The sequence below is a fragment of the Opisthorchis viverrini genome, assembly GCF_000715545.1.
Source record: "Opisthorchis viverrini unplaced genomic scaffold opera_v5_395, whole genome shotgun sequence".
NCBI lineage: Eukaryota > Metazoa > Platyhelminthes > Trematoda > Opisthorchiida > Opisthorchiidae > Opisthorchis > Opisthorchis viverrini.
Window position 1 is genome coordinate 355724 of NW_008752054.1, and position 15267 is coordinate 370990.

The following is a 15267-nucleotide window of genomic DNA, read 5'->3' on the forward strand; positions in this document are numbered from 1 at the left end:
CTTAGCAGCCAAATGACATAAAGAACGCCGTCATAACGGATACTATGGACATTTAATTGTGAATTGAGCAGAGGAGGTGAAGAGCGGAGTAAGAGGAATATTGAAAGGAGAGGTGCGAGGTTACCAATAGCCAATTAAAAAAATTTCAGTTCGGAAATTCGAGTAAAGTCCCGAGAGGAAATCCAGTAGGCAAAAAACCAGAGGTGTGCTGCCTTTAACCAATATACGCTCTTGAGACTTGCCTCCAGGCAGTTAGCAAAGTAGCAGACAAATTGGCCGAAAATTTCCATTATTTCGGTGAGAATGGAGCGTTTCAAGTGAAGCATAGTATTTGATTGTTGATAATTACTACGTAAGTAGGTAGCTGTTCAGAGGAGTAATATATATGCAAATCACAGGAAATGTACGCTTGAGTTGAAATTACTCTTCAATGCAAGCCTCAGAAGCACTTAAATGGAGGGATGTTTGCCTAATGTTGAAGTGGGAATAATTAGTCATATATCTCAGAACGGTTCGCCTGCTTGTATGTCTGTGCGTACAAAAATGACTGACTGCTTTTAAATGAAAGAATGATCACGTTGCTGTCTTTCGACTCTTATCAGTTTGCCTAGCACATGTCGCGTTTGATACCATCGCCACTTGGTTGCTTCATCCTTTGATTGTAACCACAAGGTGGTTCGATTAATTTTGCTGTCTTACACGACAGCTTTGGGTAGTGCAAACAAATCAATATTGCATCAGCTTTCCTCTGAAACTAGGAGTGAGACAGGTGCGGTCTTGTTTCTTCAGGATAATTGCACGAATCTAGCCGATCAAATCTCCACCGAATACGACAAATACAGTTGTTCTATAAAGAACTAGCTTTCCTCGCTTCTGGTCTTTGTATGCGGGCGGTATGTGCCTTGTTTGAGATCGGTCTGTTGACCTTGCGATGGATACTATCCGGGAAAACAGATGCATGGATGCAGACCGAACGGATGATATTTTGGTCAATTCTGAGAGGGATTGGATAAACTATGCCCGAAAAAGGAGTTAATGGTCTGAAATGAGAGTGCTCTCTTTTCAATGGAAAGTTGGAGATGGCGACTAAAAGTGGTAACTTCTGAGGGCTTGTAAACTCAGAGAGGGGAGCAACTGGATACATACTTGGTCTTTGCATGACACGCATAGGCGATAATTCGTGTGCGGAGCCATGGTTCTTACAATCGGATTCTGGATTGATTTGAAAGTTATAGCGAATGACAGTGATGTCGAGGAAAGTTTTGTTGGTATGACAATGCAACAAGATTTCAAACTAGCACGTGCGGATATGACTGTTTGACTGTTTTAGTTCGCAGTAATTCATGGTCCCAGCTGAGTGTTCTCACCGTGCTAGGTAGTTTTGCTGTCGCATATGCGTGACTAAAACGAATGTAAATGCTCAGTAACATTTGGAATTGGGAAAGACTTTAAATATCTATTATGGATGGATTATTAAAAAGCAAATCCTCTAGTGGTAGCATTAATAAAAATTTTGGTCAACATTTGGGTTCAAGTGAATGGACATCAAGATGTCCAAAATTGTAACTCTGATCAGAGCTGCTGTATCAGTTTTAGGGGTGAATTGGAATTGCTGCAGCATTCGTTGGTTGTAAAAGATCTCCACCTCATGAAGTTGTTTTCAGGGGACAGAGCATCATAAGCTATTCGTGACTTGTTCATCAATCGTTAATAGGTCTGCAATTTACTTCTGTTATCCGCCTTCCACAGACCGAACCCTTCAAAATATGAAATGAGGTGCTTTTGAGGTGACTATTTGGGCAATGAGTGCACACGGTAGTTGGCGGGTAGCCTTACATCGGTATGGAATGAACGTGTTTTGTCTATGAGCACGGATGTATCGTCGCTGCCTCTTGCATAGGAAATCAACAGTTTTGGGAAAAACAAACTCATTGTTTCTGGAACATTTCTACCCGAGTAAGGGGATGGTGTTGCATCACTAAAAGACAATCTTCACAACATGAATCTTCTCATGTAAGTGGAACAGTGTGTTTCAACGGCAAGAATGTAGACAGCAAATTCAAACGTTATGTCAAATTAAAGAAACTGAATACTAATGGAAAAAGCATGTTGTGAACAGAAAACTTTCATCCAGCTTAAAACTTCCCTGTGAGGGAATACTGTTAGGTTTTTTGCCAGCTGTGACACATGTATTGTGATTCGGTTGTCGTCATGAACGAAGAATAAAAAAGGTGGCGATAGCTTGAGGCTAACTTTGCTATTAAAATCCTACATAGTTCCAACTGCATACGGAACACAGACCGCAGCAAATCTCCTCTGGCTTTTATGGTTGCAAAGGAATAGACAGGAATTAGAAAATGATAAGCGCGCATTGCGAGCTTGCCAAAACGCATGATAAACTGCCCAGTGATGATAAGACAAACCTATGGACTAATCCTAAGCGGAGTGACCTTATGACCGTCTCCGATACCAGTATAGCGGTCGTTCAAAAAAATTAGTTCAAAGGGAGCCCACTCACCACCTAACAGCGGTATTCCGCGTGACCTACGATGTAGTATGCGATTCTCCGAAGGGTGGTCAAACATCTAGCCTCCAGAGTTGTATCGCCCTTTTGGGAGGAACGGTTACTGTAGTTGTGGAGGCAGCAATTAGAGTTCGAATAGTAAATGGACAATGGATTAGCCCCTCTGCAGCAGACGACCGGGGGTGAGGGGGCTTTTATGTAGCGATCTTCAACCAAGGGCCATGTGCAAGCGTAATCAGTTAAATTTCAAGGGGCTACATGATGGGGGAAGAAAAATTAACTTACTCCACATCAGTGTCGGAGTCCGGCTAAGCTAATTAACGGATATCACCAAAACAACCCGCCTGGACAGTTACAACGGCCAACGAGCATATTTTCTAGAAACGCTGACTCACTTCCTTGGCATCACTAGATGCAGACGGCACCAGAGGTACTCAAGACGACAAACAAATCGGCGATTCGTCGTAAAAAGCGGATGCTTATTCGCCGCAAGAAGAAGACGTGGACACTGGTGACCGAGGACAGGACCAAAAGGTAATAAGCAATCCACTGAGAGTTGTTCCACCGCCTGGGAAAGTCGCTGAATGAGACGGATGAGGTGGTGCACGGAAGTGCGGGCCAGGTTTGTTTGACTGGGCCTTTGAGCTTCACCACTCTCACAGGACAGAGTGATGTGAGTTAGAACCGCTTCGAACGCTGAGGAAAGGCAAAAAGGGGGAGATACCATGTGAAGTTCAATCACTTCTTTTATCCCATACATAAATTTCGATGGAGGAAAACGGGAAGTAGACAAGTAAGCTACGAATCTTTCCAAAAGTACTCTACTAATAGTGCATCGTGGACAGTTTGACTGCAATAACTGAAGAGATCGTGCGAGACGGTAAACACGTTGGGCATAATCTTATGTGTGCACAATATATCCAGTGTGTAAATGATGCGTAAAAAGCAATCAACAGGCAATTTTTTCACGGGTTACCCTCTAATAACCTGAAATCATGTAGACGGCTTAGCTTTCCTATCGGTGTCCAAAATTCGTGCGGACTCGGCGAAGTGGTGTAAAACGACGGGCTGATAACTCCGAAATATTTATGCGAACGATATTTTGCCGCAATTAGAGACGTCCAGAATTTCGGACAGGTGAGGATAAATAGTGAACGAACCGGTGATGTATTGTTCACTGATGCACAAGTCTGCTATGGAAACAGCAGTAGTTGCGTATGATTCATCGAGGACCCAGAACCTACCTTCATCTAGTTCCGTCGGCGAACAAATGTTTACCATATTGGCTGCACAATGAAGTTGCGTGGAATCAACGGTTAGTTCATCTGAGACTGACTGCTGAAGCGGGGCAGAAAATTGCTTGACTTGCGGACACCATATAGGATCTAGTAACAGTTCGTCTTGGATCATCAGCTCTCCAACAGTCAAGTTGGGAAAATGGTTCGTGACCAGCCTAGAATATACGAGAAGCAGATGAAAGTTAAACAAACAAGACGAACAACCGTACATCCAGGAAAATGCTAGAACAGGTCAGCATCTTTGTGTATCAGCGAAGGCGCCAGACGAAGAGCTCTTTGATGTGGGATTTAAACACTACAACCTAAGTGGAACTGTTTGTCTTCGGACGCGAACATCAACTCAAGAGAACATCACAAACGAGAGATTCAGCTGCGTTCCAGGTGAGTCTCTCGAAAAACCAAATTAGTTTGCAAATGAGTGTATATTTGCTAATCATCTCAAGATCTTCGCAGAGAATTTGGGGCACAATTTAGTGAAAGACTGTATTGTTTATTGGACAAGTTTCAACTTGGTATGAACTTCAATAGCAATGCTCGTTTGGCTCATTTTGTGACCGGATTCCCATCGTACTGTCATAGATTCTACGTCCTACAATACTACATAACTTTCCCAAGTTAGCTGATAAACTCAGATTACTACTCTCGTCTCATAGTAAACATTATTGGAGGGCGCCTACATTGTGTCTAACGTCGGGATATCGGTGGATTGGGTGGTAGGCACTGGAAGAAGCCAGAATCTAACAGGGATATGAACGTTAGGCTTTCTCAGAAGAATAGGTCCCCCACATGAGTGCAGTGCTATTACTCCAGGAGACTTATTGAAACGTACAAAAGTGTTAACGTTATTCTTCAAATGACCGTCGAATGACCGTCTGATAATGCCCTTTGGCACCGGAAATAGACAATCTGATGTGAATCTCCAGTCAGTGATCCCTGGATCTATTCATCGTCTTGAAATACATGCCAGACTCTACAATCGCAAGGGACGTACGCCTTCCCAATTTTTAGGTAGTAAGATGTAATAACTTCGTGTTTCCAAAGGAAGCTGAGCGGCTCCATTCCGTTGTCATTTCAGTCGAATAACCAATGAAGTGTCGAAGGCGAAAATGTGGTCGAATCTCGAAAAATCAGTTCCGCGAGAGCTTTTTTTTCTTGAGATGGACAAACTAACTATCACTTATTATATCTTGAGTTGCTTCAGACGAGGGGGATTAAGGTCATCTGCCTTCACCTAGCAAGAGAGATGCGGCAGGCGAAACTGTCAACCATTCACGCTTGATTGTTACGCCGCCGATGATAATTGCTTGCTACTGGAAAAAAGATTCACATCACAAAACTACTCCCTTCGAAGTGTTCCTTGAGTAGGGTTTTCTCACAAAGAGGAAGCTCTGTTTTCGCAACATTACAAATCGTCAGAACCATCTCCCTGTTTGTATAACACAAAAAAATAAATATTCAGCTGTAACACCATTTCGGTGTCAAGCCACCATGCCACCTGAAGGAAGCATGAGGGCTGAGATACTGCCAGTTTGCTTAAGCCTAGACAGGATTCTTTGTTTGATGTGTGGTTTACATGAAAGTTTCTTATAAATGGGGTTATTGTGGCCCATATTCTACCAGGAATTCATTTCAGGCGTGCAATCATCATGAGAGCAACATCAGTGTCGACAGCGACGCTTAACTACCGTACAACCATAAAGTTCACCCAATTACATTTAAGTCTTAGAATGAGAACAGGAAATAGTTGGTGAACCTGATGCTGGCCTATGTCAGGCACTCTGATGTGTCTACAACAAAAACGCTAAATCAGAGGATGCGGAAAAAAGTGACGGCACGAACGTCAATGACGTCGATCAGCCGCCATTTCCCACACTATCTCCGGACAAGCGCAACAGGGTTCACGGGGAACCCATTCTGGAAGGCATACAACACCAATAACACCCAAACTCCTTCTAATCTCTTTCGCATCCTTCTGCCAAGTCATACATTGTCTGCCTCGCGGTTTACGACATTCTGAAGGAGGCACGGAGAACAACACCCGTCCCTTTAGACGGTGCTGAACGTTTTTCGCGATTAAAGTACCTGCTGCACAATTATTACCTCGTTACCAATCCGTTGACGCCATCCAAAACGAGCAACGCTTCCGAGGCATCGGGGGTCAAAACCTGGAGAAGTCTCGCAGATCTGAAAAGTGCAGTGAAAAGCAGCATCGTACAAGTATATGTTCAGAATCCATTCTAGTATTCCATAAGGAGCGGCAGGTCGTGACCGAGCCTCGCCACCGATAACAGACGCTTCTTCTCTGTCGCCCAATACAGTAGACTCACCGGCATATCCAGTTGCATTGGCTTCTGCATCAGCAGATATGCGCAGCCAGAACATGGAAGACAGCGAGGTGGCAGTCAGTCCAATTACAGTACTTGCTACCTGTATCCTTGTTTCTGACAGACAGCATACATTGATGCAGATGGAATCCAGCGTAAGAGCAAGAAACACCTGTTGTTCTGCTTACTTCAGTGTGCGAACATTGAAGGTGGCTAAGCAGACAGGCTTTCGGGGTTTGAAAACAGACTTCGAAGTGTTAAGGGTTGTTACTGAATTCGGATGTGCAAATGAGTTGAGTGTCATGCGCACGGTGAACAATGTGGTCAGTCCTAATGATGGGGTCTGTGGATGTGGGTGGGGTAGGGCAGAAGAGTGGAAACGTGAAATTGTCAAAGGAGGCTTCAGCAGTAGCATCTTTCCTCTGCCCACCCTGCTATATGCAGAGAGATCATCCGGCTGGTGACACCATGCGACAGCCGACGTGGCATGGGACTATTGTTAATTGTCACTGTCATGGTTGTACCGCCAGGGTGCCCACAACTAGACAAAAGGACGATTAGGATCCTCGACCAAAGCCATTGGTTCAAAATCCTGAGTGCAAGCCGGCGGTTTGGCGGTAAATGCAAGTGCATTACTATTTTATGGAAAACGTCACCACACATGTTCCAACCTCCAACCTGGAGGGCCAGCAGACTGTGTTGTTCAGACCTCGAGCGATTGACCTTCCTAGTATGAGGGACTCTGAGTGTCGCATGGACACCACTCACCATATCTCAGTAGGTCACGAAGGCACACAAACCGTCACACCACAATAAGGTCCAGTTTCTTCGTGACGACAGAAGTGGAGTCCTGGGAAAGCTTTCGTATAACAACCGTGGGAGTGTTTTTGGTACATCTTATATTCTAATCGAGTTAAGGCATTGGCAGTAGTAAGTAACAGTGTGGGAGAACTTCAGCAATTTGATCGATAATCAAAAGACCATTTCTCCGAGGTTTAAATTGCTGTGCTTATGAATTGAGACCTATTAAGCGTAAAACAGTTATGGAAATCTCATACTGCGTAAAATGAGATCTCAGGCTGTTTACCATCGATGTGTCCGCGGTGCTGGCTAGTTCGTAGGCTTCCAAAAGACCGCCACAGTAGCCAAATGCCACAAGGTGGTGCTTTTGCTGCATTCGAAGAAGTCTGCCGTTCTCAGCTCGGTAGTTGGTGTACCAAAACTGATTCCTCCTTTTGTTTCGTGTCGCTGGGATAGTATTACGTCGTCAGTAACACGGATCGATCCTGAGAGATTGTTAAACGCATTGATCAAGCTTTTTTGGAATGGGGGACGTATCCATCTAAATCGACCGGAAGGAGTACGAAAGTGGTGAGCTAGCCTGATTGGTCGTTGAGTGACAGTTGCCAGAAAGCAGATTGCAAATCAAACTTGGTGGGCAGTTTCAGCTAACAATGGTCTGAAGATCTATCGTCTACTGTAGTATGAAGTATGTAACACTCATAAGTTAAATTAATGCAAGTAATTGGACGACTTTGGGTCGACATAAAGTCGTGATTCGCCTTCCTTCAGATATATCACTGATACAATCTGCTGGTTTAGGAACTGGTGCTGGACTACCCAACGTCGTCAGACAGTTCGATTCGACGCGCAACAATTCACGTAGCGTTATTGGTACCACTTTTACTGGTGATACCACAGGAACTGCATTGTTTGCGACGATTAAGCTGACCTCTGGTAGGCAGCCTAGCTCATCAGAAAAAAAGAAGTATTTTTTCGAAAACAATACCGGGGTGCGCGGTACATGAACAGTAGTAACAAACTTCAATTTCTTGATCTGAAAAACCAAGAATTGGCGTCAAATCCGCCTCGGTCATAAGAATTTCTAGGGTATGTTGTCCATACAGGAGTTTTTCTGATTTACTGGGAATGTGTGTCGTTCAACATTTGTAGGTCTGAGTTCATAGGTGATAACAGCAGACGTCGGGTGTGGTGGTCAGAGAAAAAGTTTATGGAGGCACCTGAATTCAACTAGAATATGCGGTGTTGGCCTTCAACAAGCAGGTTAACATCACCGTTCAGCTGTAACACCCTTCGGTGCCTAGCTGCAATGCCACCAGAAGGAAGCACGAGGGCTGGGACACTGCCAGGTTGCTCAAGCCTAGACACAGGAAGTCGGAAGGCAGAGGTCGAATTCGAACCACGGACTTCTGGTCAGTAAATTCGTGCTCCAACCAATTGAGCCACATCGCCCTGCGGGTTAACATAGGTTTCAGTCGACCGACTGTTGCCGTTACATTTAACTGATGCCGCCTCGAGCACTCTAATAGCAATGAATCGGTATTTACTGGTGGAAACAAATAATCGTTCAGCCGTACCACACTCTCAGGGCCTAGCTGTCACGCTACGGGAAGAAAGCACAGGGCACAGATACTGCCAGGTCATCAAAGTTTAGACAGGAGCAGTCGAGAAGCCGGGGTCAGGCTCGAACCACCGATCCTCCAGTCAGTAGGTCTGCGCCCTAACCACTGCGCCATCTCGAGCTCAGTCGGCACTTGCGGTCGAAACGATTTCGTTTGCTACACTTGGAGGACGGGGTGTGCCGTCCAGCAGAAACTGCAGTCCGTTGAATTCTTCATCATGGCCGCGTTTAGTCTGGTTGGACCAGGTACCATCGGGGGACAGCAGAAGAGACTCAGCAAAAGCATCACTGCGGCATATATTGATGCACTAAGCAGACGATAGCTGACGGTATTTGAGAAGTCCCTTTGTGACACTTATGTCAAGAACACTCAGAATGATAAGGTCGAAACTTATTCTTCGATTCATGCGGTTTCGAAAACTGCAGAACTAAGCGAGGTCCTTCAGCATCAGCACGTTCTGTGCTCTCCTTTGGCAACTGGTCGCAGCGAAAGAACTGGAATCGTTCAGATTCTCCATTCAAGTGGTCCAAACAGTACTAATCGAGTTTGATGATAATGAGTACTGGATACCCGTGGTCTCTGTTGACTTCAAGCGAGAGTGCATTGACGGTGCACCAGGTGCTTGGTCCAACTGTACGTCAACACAGCATCAGCTGGTATTCTTTTGAGTTTGTGTCGAATTCTCCCAAAATTAGGAAGTCATCATTGCTCTATTTCCAATTTTCTGCGGGTTCGTTCTGTTCCGCAGTATTCAGCGGTGCTGGTTGTGAAAGAGTCATTTGATGCATTCCAGGAGCTGACGAGTTCACCTCTGACACGATGTCAAGAAGAGCTGTTTCTATTCTGTATTCGATCAGTCACCGTGAATGAACAAGCCTTCCTAGAATGAAGCCCCTGTTCTGATCAATAAGAGAATTTCATTCGGTTCATTCAAATACCTTCGAGTTCAAAATGCAGTGGCTTGTTTGCGAGAATTGACCAACATACCACACAACTAAGCATAGTTGGCACTTGGGCACAAGAGAAGCGTATATGAGAATAAGCCTCACGTGCAAAGTAAGGTCTGGCTTGGTTTCCCATACTCATCTTAGATAAGCTGGTACCATAAATCAAGGAATAAGGGACAATTACGTCCGGTCATTACCTTTTATAGACGAACATCTCTTACTTGTGAACCGTTCTGACGTCCACCATCGATATTCTTTCATACAGAGTGTCTGGGGTGCGTAACGCTGCCCTCAAGCGTGCTAGTATGGCATATGACGGACTTTTGTTGCTCATTGTAAATCATCACAGTTTGATGTACATACAAACAAATATCATATTTTCCCACCTTGGCGTAAACCTCACTCGGAATTACTGAAAAAAAGGGTGGAGGTTATGCCTCGAAAAGTTGAGCTTCGTTGTTTGTGGGGGGAAACTAGTTAAATTGTTGCATACATATATCCGGGTTGTTTACGGATGAAATTACGCCGAATTTGTCTGATATCAGTGACTTCCTCCAGAGCGATAGAGGGAAGTTTGTCTGAAACTGGATTTAAACCGAGCGATTGGTGACAGGGTTCGAAAAACTGCGACTAACCAAGGTGGACATCATACGGATTCACATTCATCCTGAGCTGCCCACCCAGTCAAATAAACCAAACAGAGTGTAACGTTGAGTGATATGAAAGATGGATTATTCAAACGGACTGAGAAGTCATTGTTCCAGAAGGATTTGGTGAACGATGTCAATGGCGGGACATGTACTAAACACGGGATACCGAATGGATTCAGAAAATGTTGAAGTTCTGAAACGGATACTGCGATTCACGCCACACTGATTGATAAACGAGGAGGTAGAAATGGCAAGGCATTCCAGTGTGAATAGAACATAATAGAAAGGAGGAAACGGAATACAATAGACACAGACCTGACGACAGTGTGGAGACGGGATCTGAATTAGTCGAACTGACACGTGGAAGTGCGTTGTTATCACTGAAGAGGAATGACTAACTGAAGTACTCCAGGTCGGTCAAACGTTAACGCAATCTCACTGTCCACCGTAACCAAATAATCGTGGTACTTTCGAACAGAAAAACAGAATTTTCAAATGACACCTATGAGGAATCATCAATTGAAGCATACTGGACCGGAAGTTCAAGAACCCAAACCAAACTGAAATGACTTTAAATTTCCCAAACCCATCGGCTGAAAAAACTCGGGCACCCACACTAACTGACAACACCTTGTATCCGACGTACAACACTGGCTGATCGAAAGATATCTCTGCGATTGGTTCTCCGTCCACCCTAAGACTCGACCAACCACTTGGTACGACAGGCGGAAATTTGCTTAGCTATAAATCCACGAACTATTTACCAAACGTTTCTGAAACGAAAAAGCTTGGATAACGTTTTGAAAACAAAAACCTGAGGGCACGAGAAAAAGCGCGGAACATACTGCAGTAGACGTGGATACAACGGACCGTAGTCAGTTACATTTGAACGGGCATGTCGAAGCAAGTAGGTAATGGGAATGCAATCCCAAAGCTGATCGGAATAGACACACGGAGCTTCGCCTGGCAAGCAGTCTGGAAATAGAAAAATACGTAGTGAATATACTATGCACACAATGAAAACGGAACAGTAAACGCAGCAGTTCCATGGTACACCAGAAGGCCCAACAGTTTACCGAAAGTAGCGCTAGCTTTAGGTGACCCAATCACATTCGCGGGATACAGGTAATGGATGCTTAAGAAAATGCTGTAAACAGGTTCCGTCCATACACACGGGTACTTTAGTTGTGCGAAGGAAGTACTCCTAAATCTGTAATAGCAACAAAGAGCCACACACTGAAACTCAGCTGTCATATGACGATAAACAAAGTACCAAGTTTGGACAGGATCAATTGATCATGACAAGCGGACAGGGATACACCCCAAAGTGTACCTTTAATCGCATTTAGAGTGGGTATGTATGAGTTACAGGCGCAACGTGAATAGCACGCACCGATGGAATCTTTCAAAGTTGTCAACAACGGCACGACAGAAGTAGGCCTACTTTGCAGTGAATGTCACCAACTAAGTAAGCTTTTAGTAATTAGGCAGCGCGCCGTTGCGTTGACGAGTACAGTGCTTCTTTCATGCTCCTTTAAAAAAATAGTAGGAGCTCCAACGAAAAGGCGAAATGAAACAAACAGACGAGGGGTGGATAGCCGTTGCAGGCTTTGAAATACAGAGGGCTAATGAATAACTTCCAAATCCGAAGGACGATGACATTGGTAGAAATATCCGTCGCGCTCTACTAAAAAACTTTGCGCAAGTCGAAATCGTACGTAACTGTTCCGATTGAAAAGAGTCATAAAAGTGGTTGACCAACACATTGGCTCTGTTTATTGGGTTGGGTTGGCGGGATATCCATTCCCTATACGTGGCAATGTGCAGACTTGGGCCAACAAACGTGGAGTCCAGGTCAGCACAAGCACTAAAACTAAGCTGTGTTCGGATAGCTCCGTTGCGTCCTACTTCGATTATTTCCAAGTCAGTGAATCTCAAGGAAGAAGTAGTGTAACGAACAAAACCTGATCATCTGATTACTACATCACAAACAATATGAGGACTACGAAAGGAGTATTCAGTCCTAGGGAACAGTTAATGAGTCACATCGAAAACTGTGACGAATATGAAGACGACAAGGATGGATATGAGGAGGAAGAGGCCAATGCTTGCATATCCTTGCACAGTTGGCCGGAAATTAATTAGGAGTAAAGTGTGGATGCCAGCCGTAGAGGGTTGATCATTTGTTTAAGCCCTTGCTTAAATTGAACAAGGTGGAGGTCCGAAAGCATCTCCGGAAACGAATGGATCATAAACCAGCGCGACTATTCCATCCCTATACTCAACTATTTCTGAAAATGTAGAGACCTTTTTCGTTCAGGCTCTTGTTAAATCCACCGCATTTCACATTATGGAGATACCTTGAAACACGAATTCCTCTTAAGTGGAAACCAAACTAGATAGGCCATTACCTAGCCTACAAGAAAGCATGATTTAGTACAAGCGGTATGTCCATGAAATGGAAATTAGTTGGTGGCTTTCTCTTCTGTACACGCACAAAACAGTGATGGCTGTCACCATGGAATGTTTGTTAGCGGCGCTCGTCAAAAACGTTTGACTCACTACTAAGAGTCAAATCTTCCTTCACAATCGTGCGAATCTGGTCTGCCGAATCAAACCGGATCGATCCCCATTATCTTATTTTCACGTTGTTCTGCTATTTGGTCTTCTTGTGTAAAGAGAACAAGGACTAGGACAGATATTCACAATGGCCGGGTGACAGACCCGGAGTTTGACATGAGGGAATGAAACCCAGACAGTCTAATAGTCAGATTTGGAAAAAAACAGCGGACGTTACGAAGCTGACAATAAAAGTGCAAGACTACAATGGGTAGATAAGTTACGACGGATTACACGGGAAGGATAACCGTACCATACCGCACCGGGTAACCGAGTCACTGTAATCGGTTCGCTCAAGTCATGGATGGATTTTATCCTTTTGCGTTCTGCTTACAGTGGATCGGCGGTGTTGAGCACTATGTCACTTCTTGAAAATTACTCGAAACCCAATTCCACATATTTGGGAGATTTCTAATCGAAAGTACAAATAGGACAGATAGCTGTGTTTGCTCCGGGTGGGTGATCGTTTAGTCATACATCTCCAACAATAAGTCGAATAATTCTGAATCACAAAGATATTGACTCCCATTTCCACTTTGAAGTATCAACGAAACCAGGAAATCCGAAAACACCGTTCAATTTACACGTGGTGTGCAGTTGACAGTGAACTAAACCAAACCCAATCACCGTTCTACTGAGTCGCTGACAGCTGTGGGATTTACTGAAATCCCCCCTGTCTTCTCAATCAAGATTATCACTGGGAACGCGTGCTTGGGACAAACCTACTTACTGCTTATGAATGAGCGCGTGAACGCTTAGACTACACGATGGACTTTCACCCACAAACTAGTTCACACATGGGGCACATAGCAAAAGAAGATAGACAGACTGCATTTAGAATTAATTGCTGCCCTGTTGCTCATTAAGTTAAAAAAAATGCCCGGTGTCTGGCAATCTCAACTAGACAATCAGAGTGCAAGCCATCCTTTTAATTCTAAGTGAGTTGAGAACAAAAGGGTATGCACATGAGACCTGAACTAGTGTGTGGTCCAAGGATTACGAACGCCGTCTCTCGCACCACGACATATCAAGTCACGCGGTGAATCCGTGCTGATAACTGAGTGAAGAATCCGTGCTGATAACTGAGTGAAGATTTAGTAGAGAAATTCCAGATAAACAGTTCCATGGGCAGTTGACTAGCATGCCATGTACTGTTCCCATGGTTCTCATTGGCAACACCTAATCCGATCTTCGTCTCTGTCAAAACATCCCATCGCTTGAAGACTGTAATTATCATACGTTACCAAGTAATCTCGCGCGCTTTATTTTTAAACACTACTGTAGTCGAGTAATTTGCCTGATAAAATTGGAAAAGAGAATGCAGTCGGAAACAAAATGGGCAGTTTGTTCCACCGATCAAAATTTGGTATCCCAATAAATGATGTCAACATCTGATGGGTACTACAGACAACTGGAACTGCTCAACCCAACTGGGTCAAATTTGACTAAAGTGCATAGTTTGTTTATATTAGGTGGCGAAAACGGGCTAATCCAAGACAAAAGATGAAAAAAGTAATTGTTGAGAAGTGAGTTTAGAATGAGATGCGATTTGCAACCTGTCAATGACCTTATTTAACAATTGGCAAAGTAGGGTCTGATGTACATCCTCAAACAGGTGGGCAGAATTATCGTTTGTTTTTGAGGTGGAGAGAGCGAGCATTATCTTGGCAAATACAATAGGCACCTTTTGGGGAGAAATTTTTACACGAGAAAGAAGCATTTCTCTCGGTTCCAGTTTGATGCATCATTCAATAAAGTTTCGATAAAACCCACAAAATGACATGCTTAATCAAAGATCACTTTACCCAGACTGATTACTATAGATTACTTCTGTTACCAAGGCGTTGAAAAATATTCATATCAGTAGACCTGGACTGTAAGGGTTTAAAATGAAATTAGATATTACTCGTTCTATGCAAGCTAATTCCATCGGTAAGAGTGTGTAGTATCGCTGGGCAGGGTAGCCTTCACTTCCTCTGAACTCAGATTCGCAAGTGAATAAGGCCATGAGTTATCATGCCAATGGAGGCTCGCATTTTGAAAGTTCACCCATCGCAAACTCATCGGTTAATGAGCCTGATGAGACACTTACACAATACTACTATTTTTTGCCCACAAAGCCACGTCTTTGCAAGTTTTTTGTTATTCCACGCTTCCGTTGTGGTTAATTGGTTCAATGGTCATTAATCTGACTCTGACATTTTCGACTATCCTGAGTTACCTAATTCAGTGAACAACTACAGTCAAGTGAGGAAACAACATTGTGAAACGGAAATTCACGAGAGTGGATTTAATTGACACAGTCATTCATCTAGTGCTTTCAAAACAGAAAAATGTTACCACGGGACATTTAAATGGCTTCCATAGACTTCCAAAGTCCAACGGTATTGTCAAGCACACCGGTGAATTAAATTCAGTAGGAGATTAGAAGGGGTGGGTTGCAATCAAACGGATACGAGAACCGCTAGCTACGTTGGCCGAG

The 15267-nt window shown here is 44.0% G+C and overlaps 1 protein-coding gene across 1 annotated transcript in view; it reads right to left on the reverse strand.

Moving 5' to 3' along the window:
- T265_10692 (hypothetical protein) overlaps positions 1 to 15267 on the reverse strand; it is a gene marked incomplete at both ends in the record, with an annotated part of 123993 nt that overhangs the window by 87916 nt on the left and 20810 nt on the right. Inside the window, 3 exons of the mRNA XM_009177146.1 lie at positions 2920 to 3220; positions 3769 to 3977; positions 11012 to 11141. Coding sequence (XP_009175410.1) covers positions 2920 to 3220; positions 3769 to 3977; positions 11012 to 11141 — 640 coding nt within the window. The remainder of the gene's footprint in view (positions 1 to 2919; positions 3221 to 3768; positions 3978 to 11011; positions 11142 to 15267) is intronic.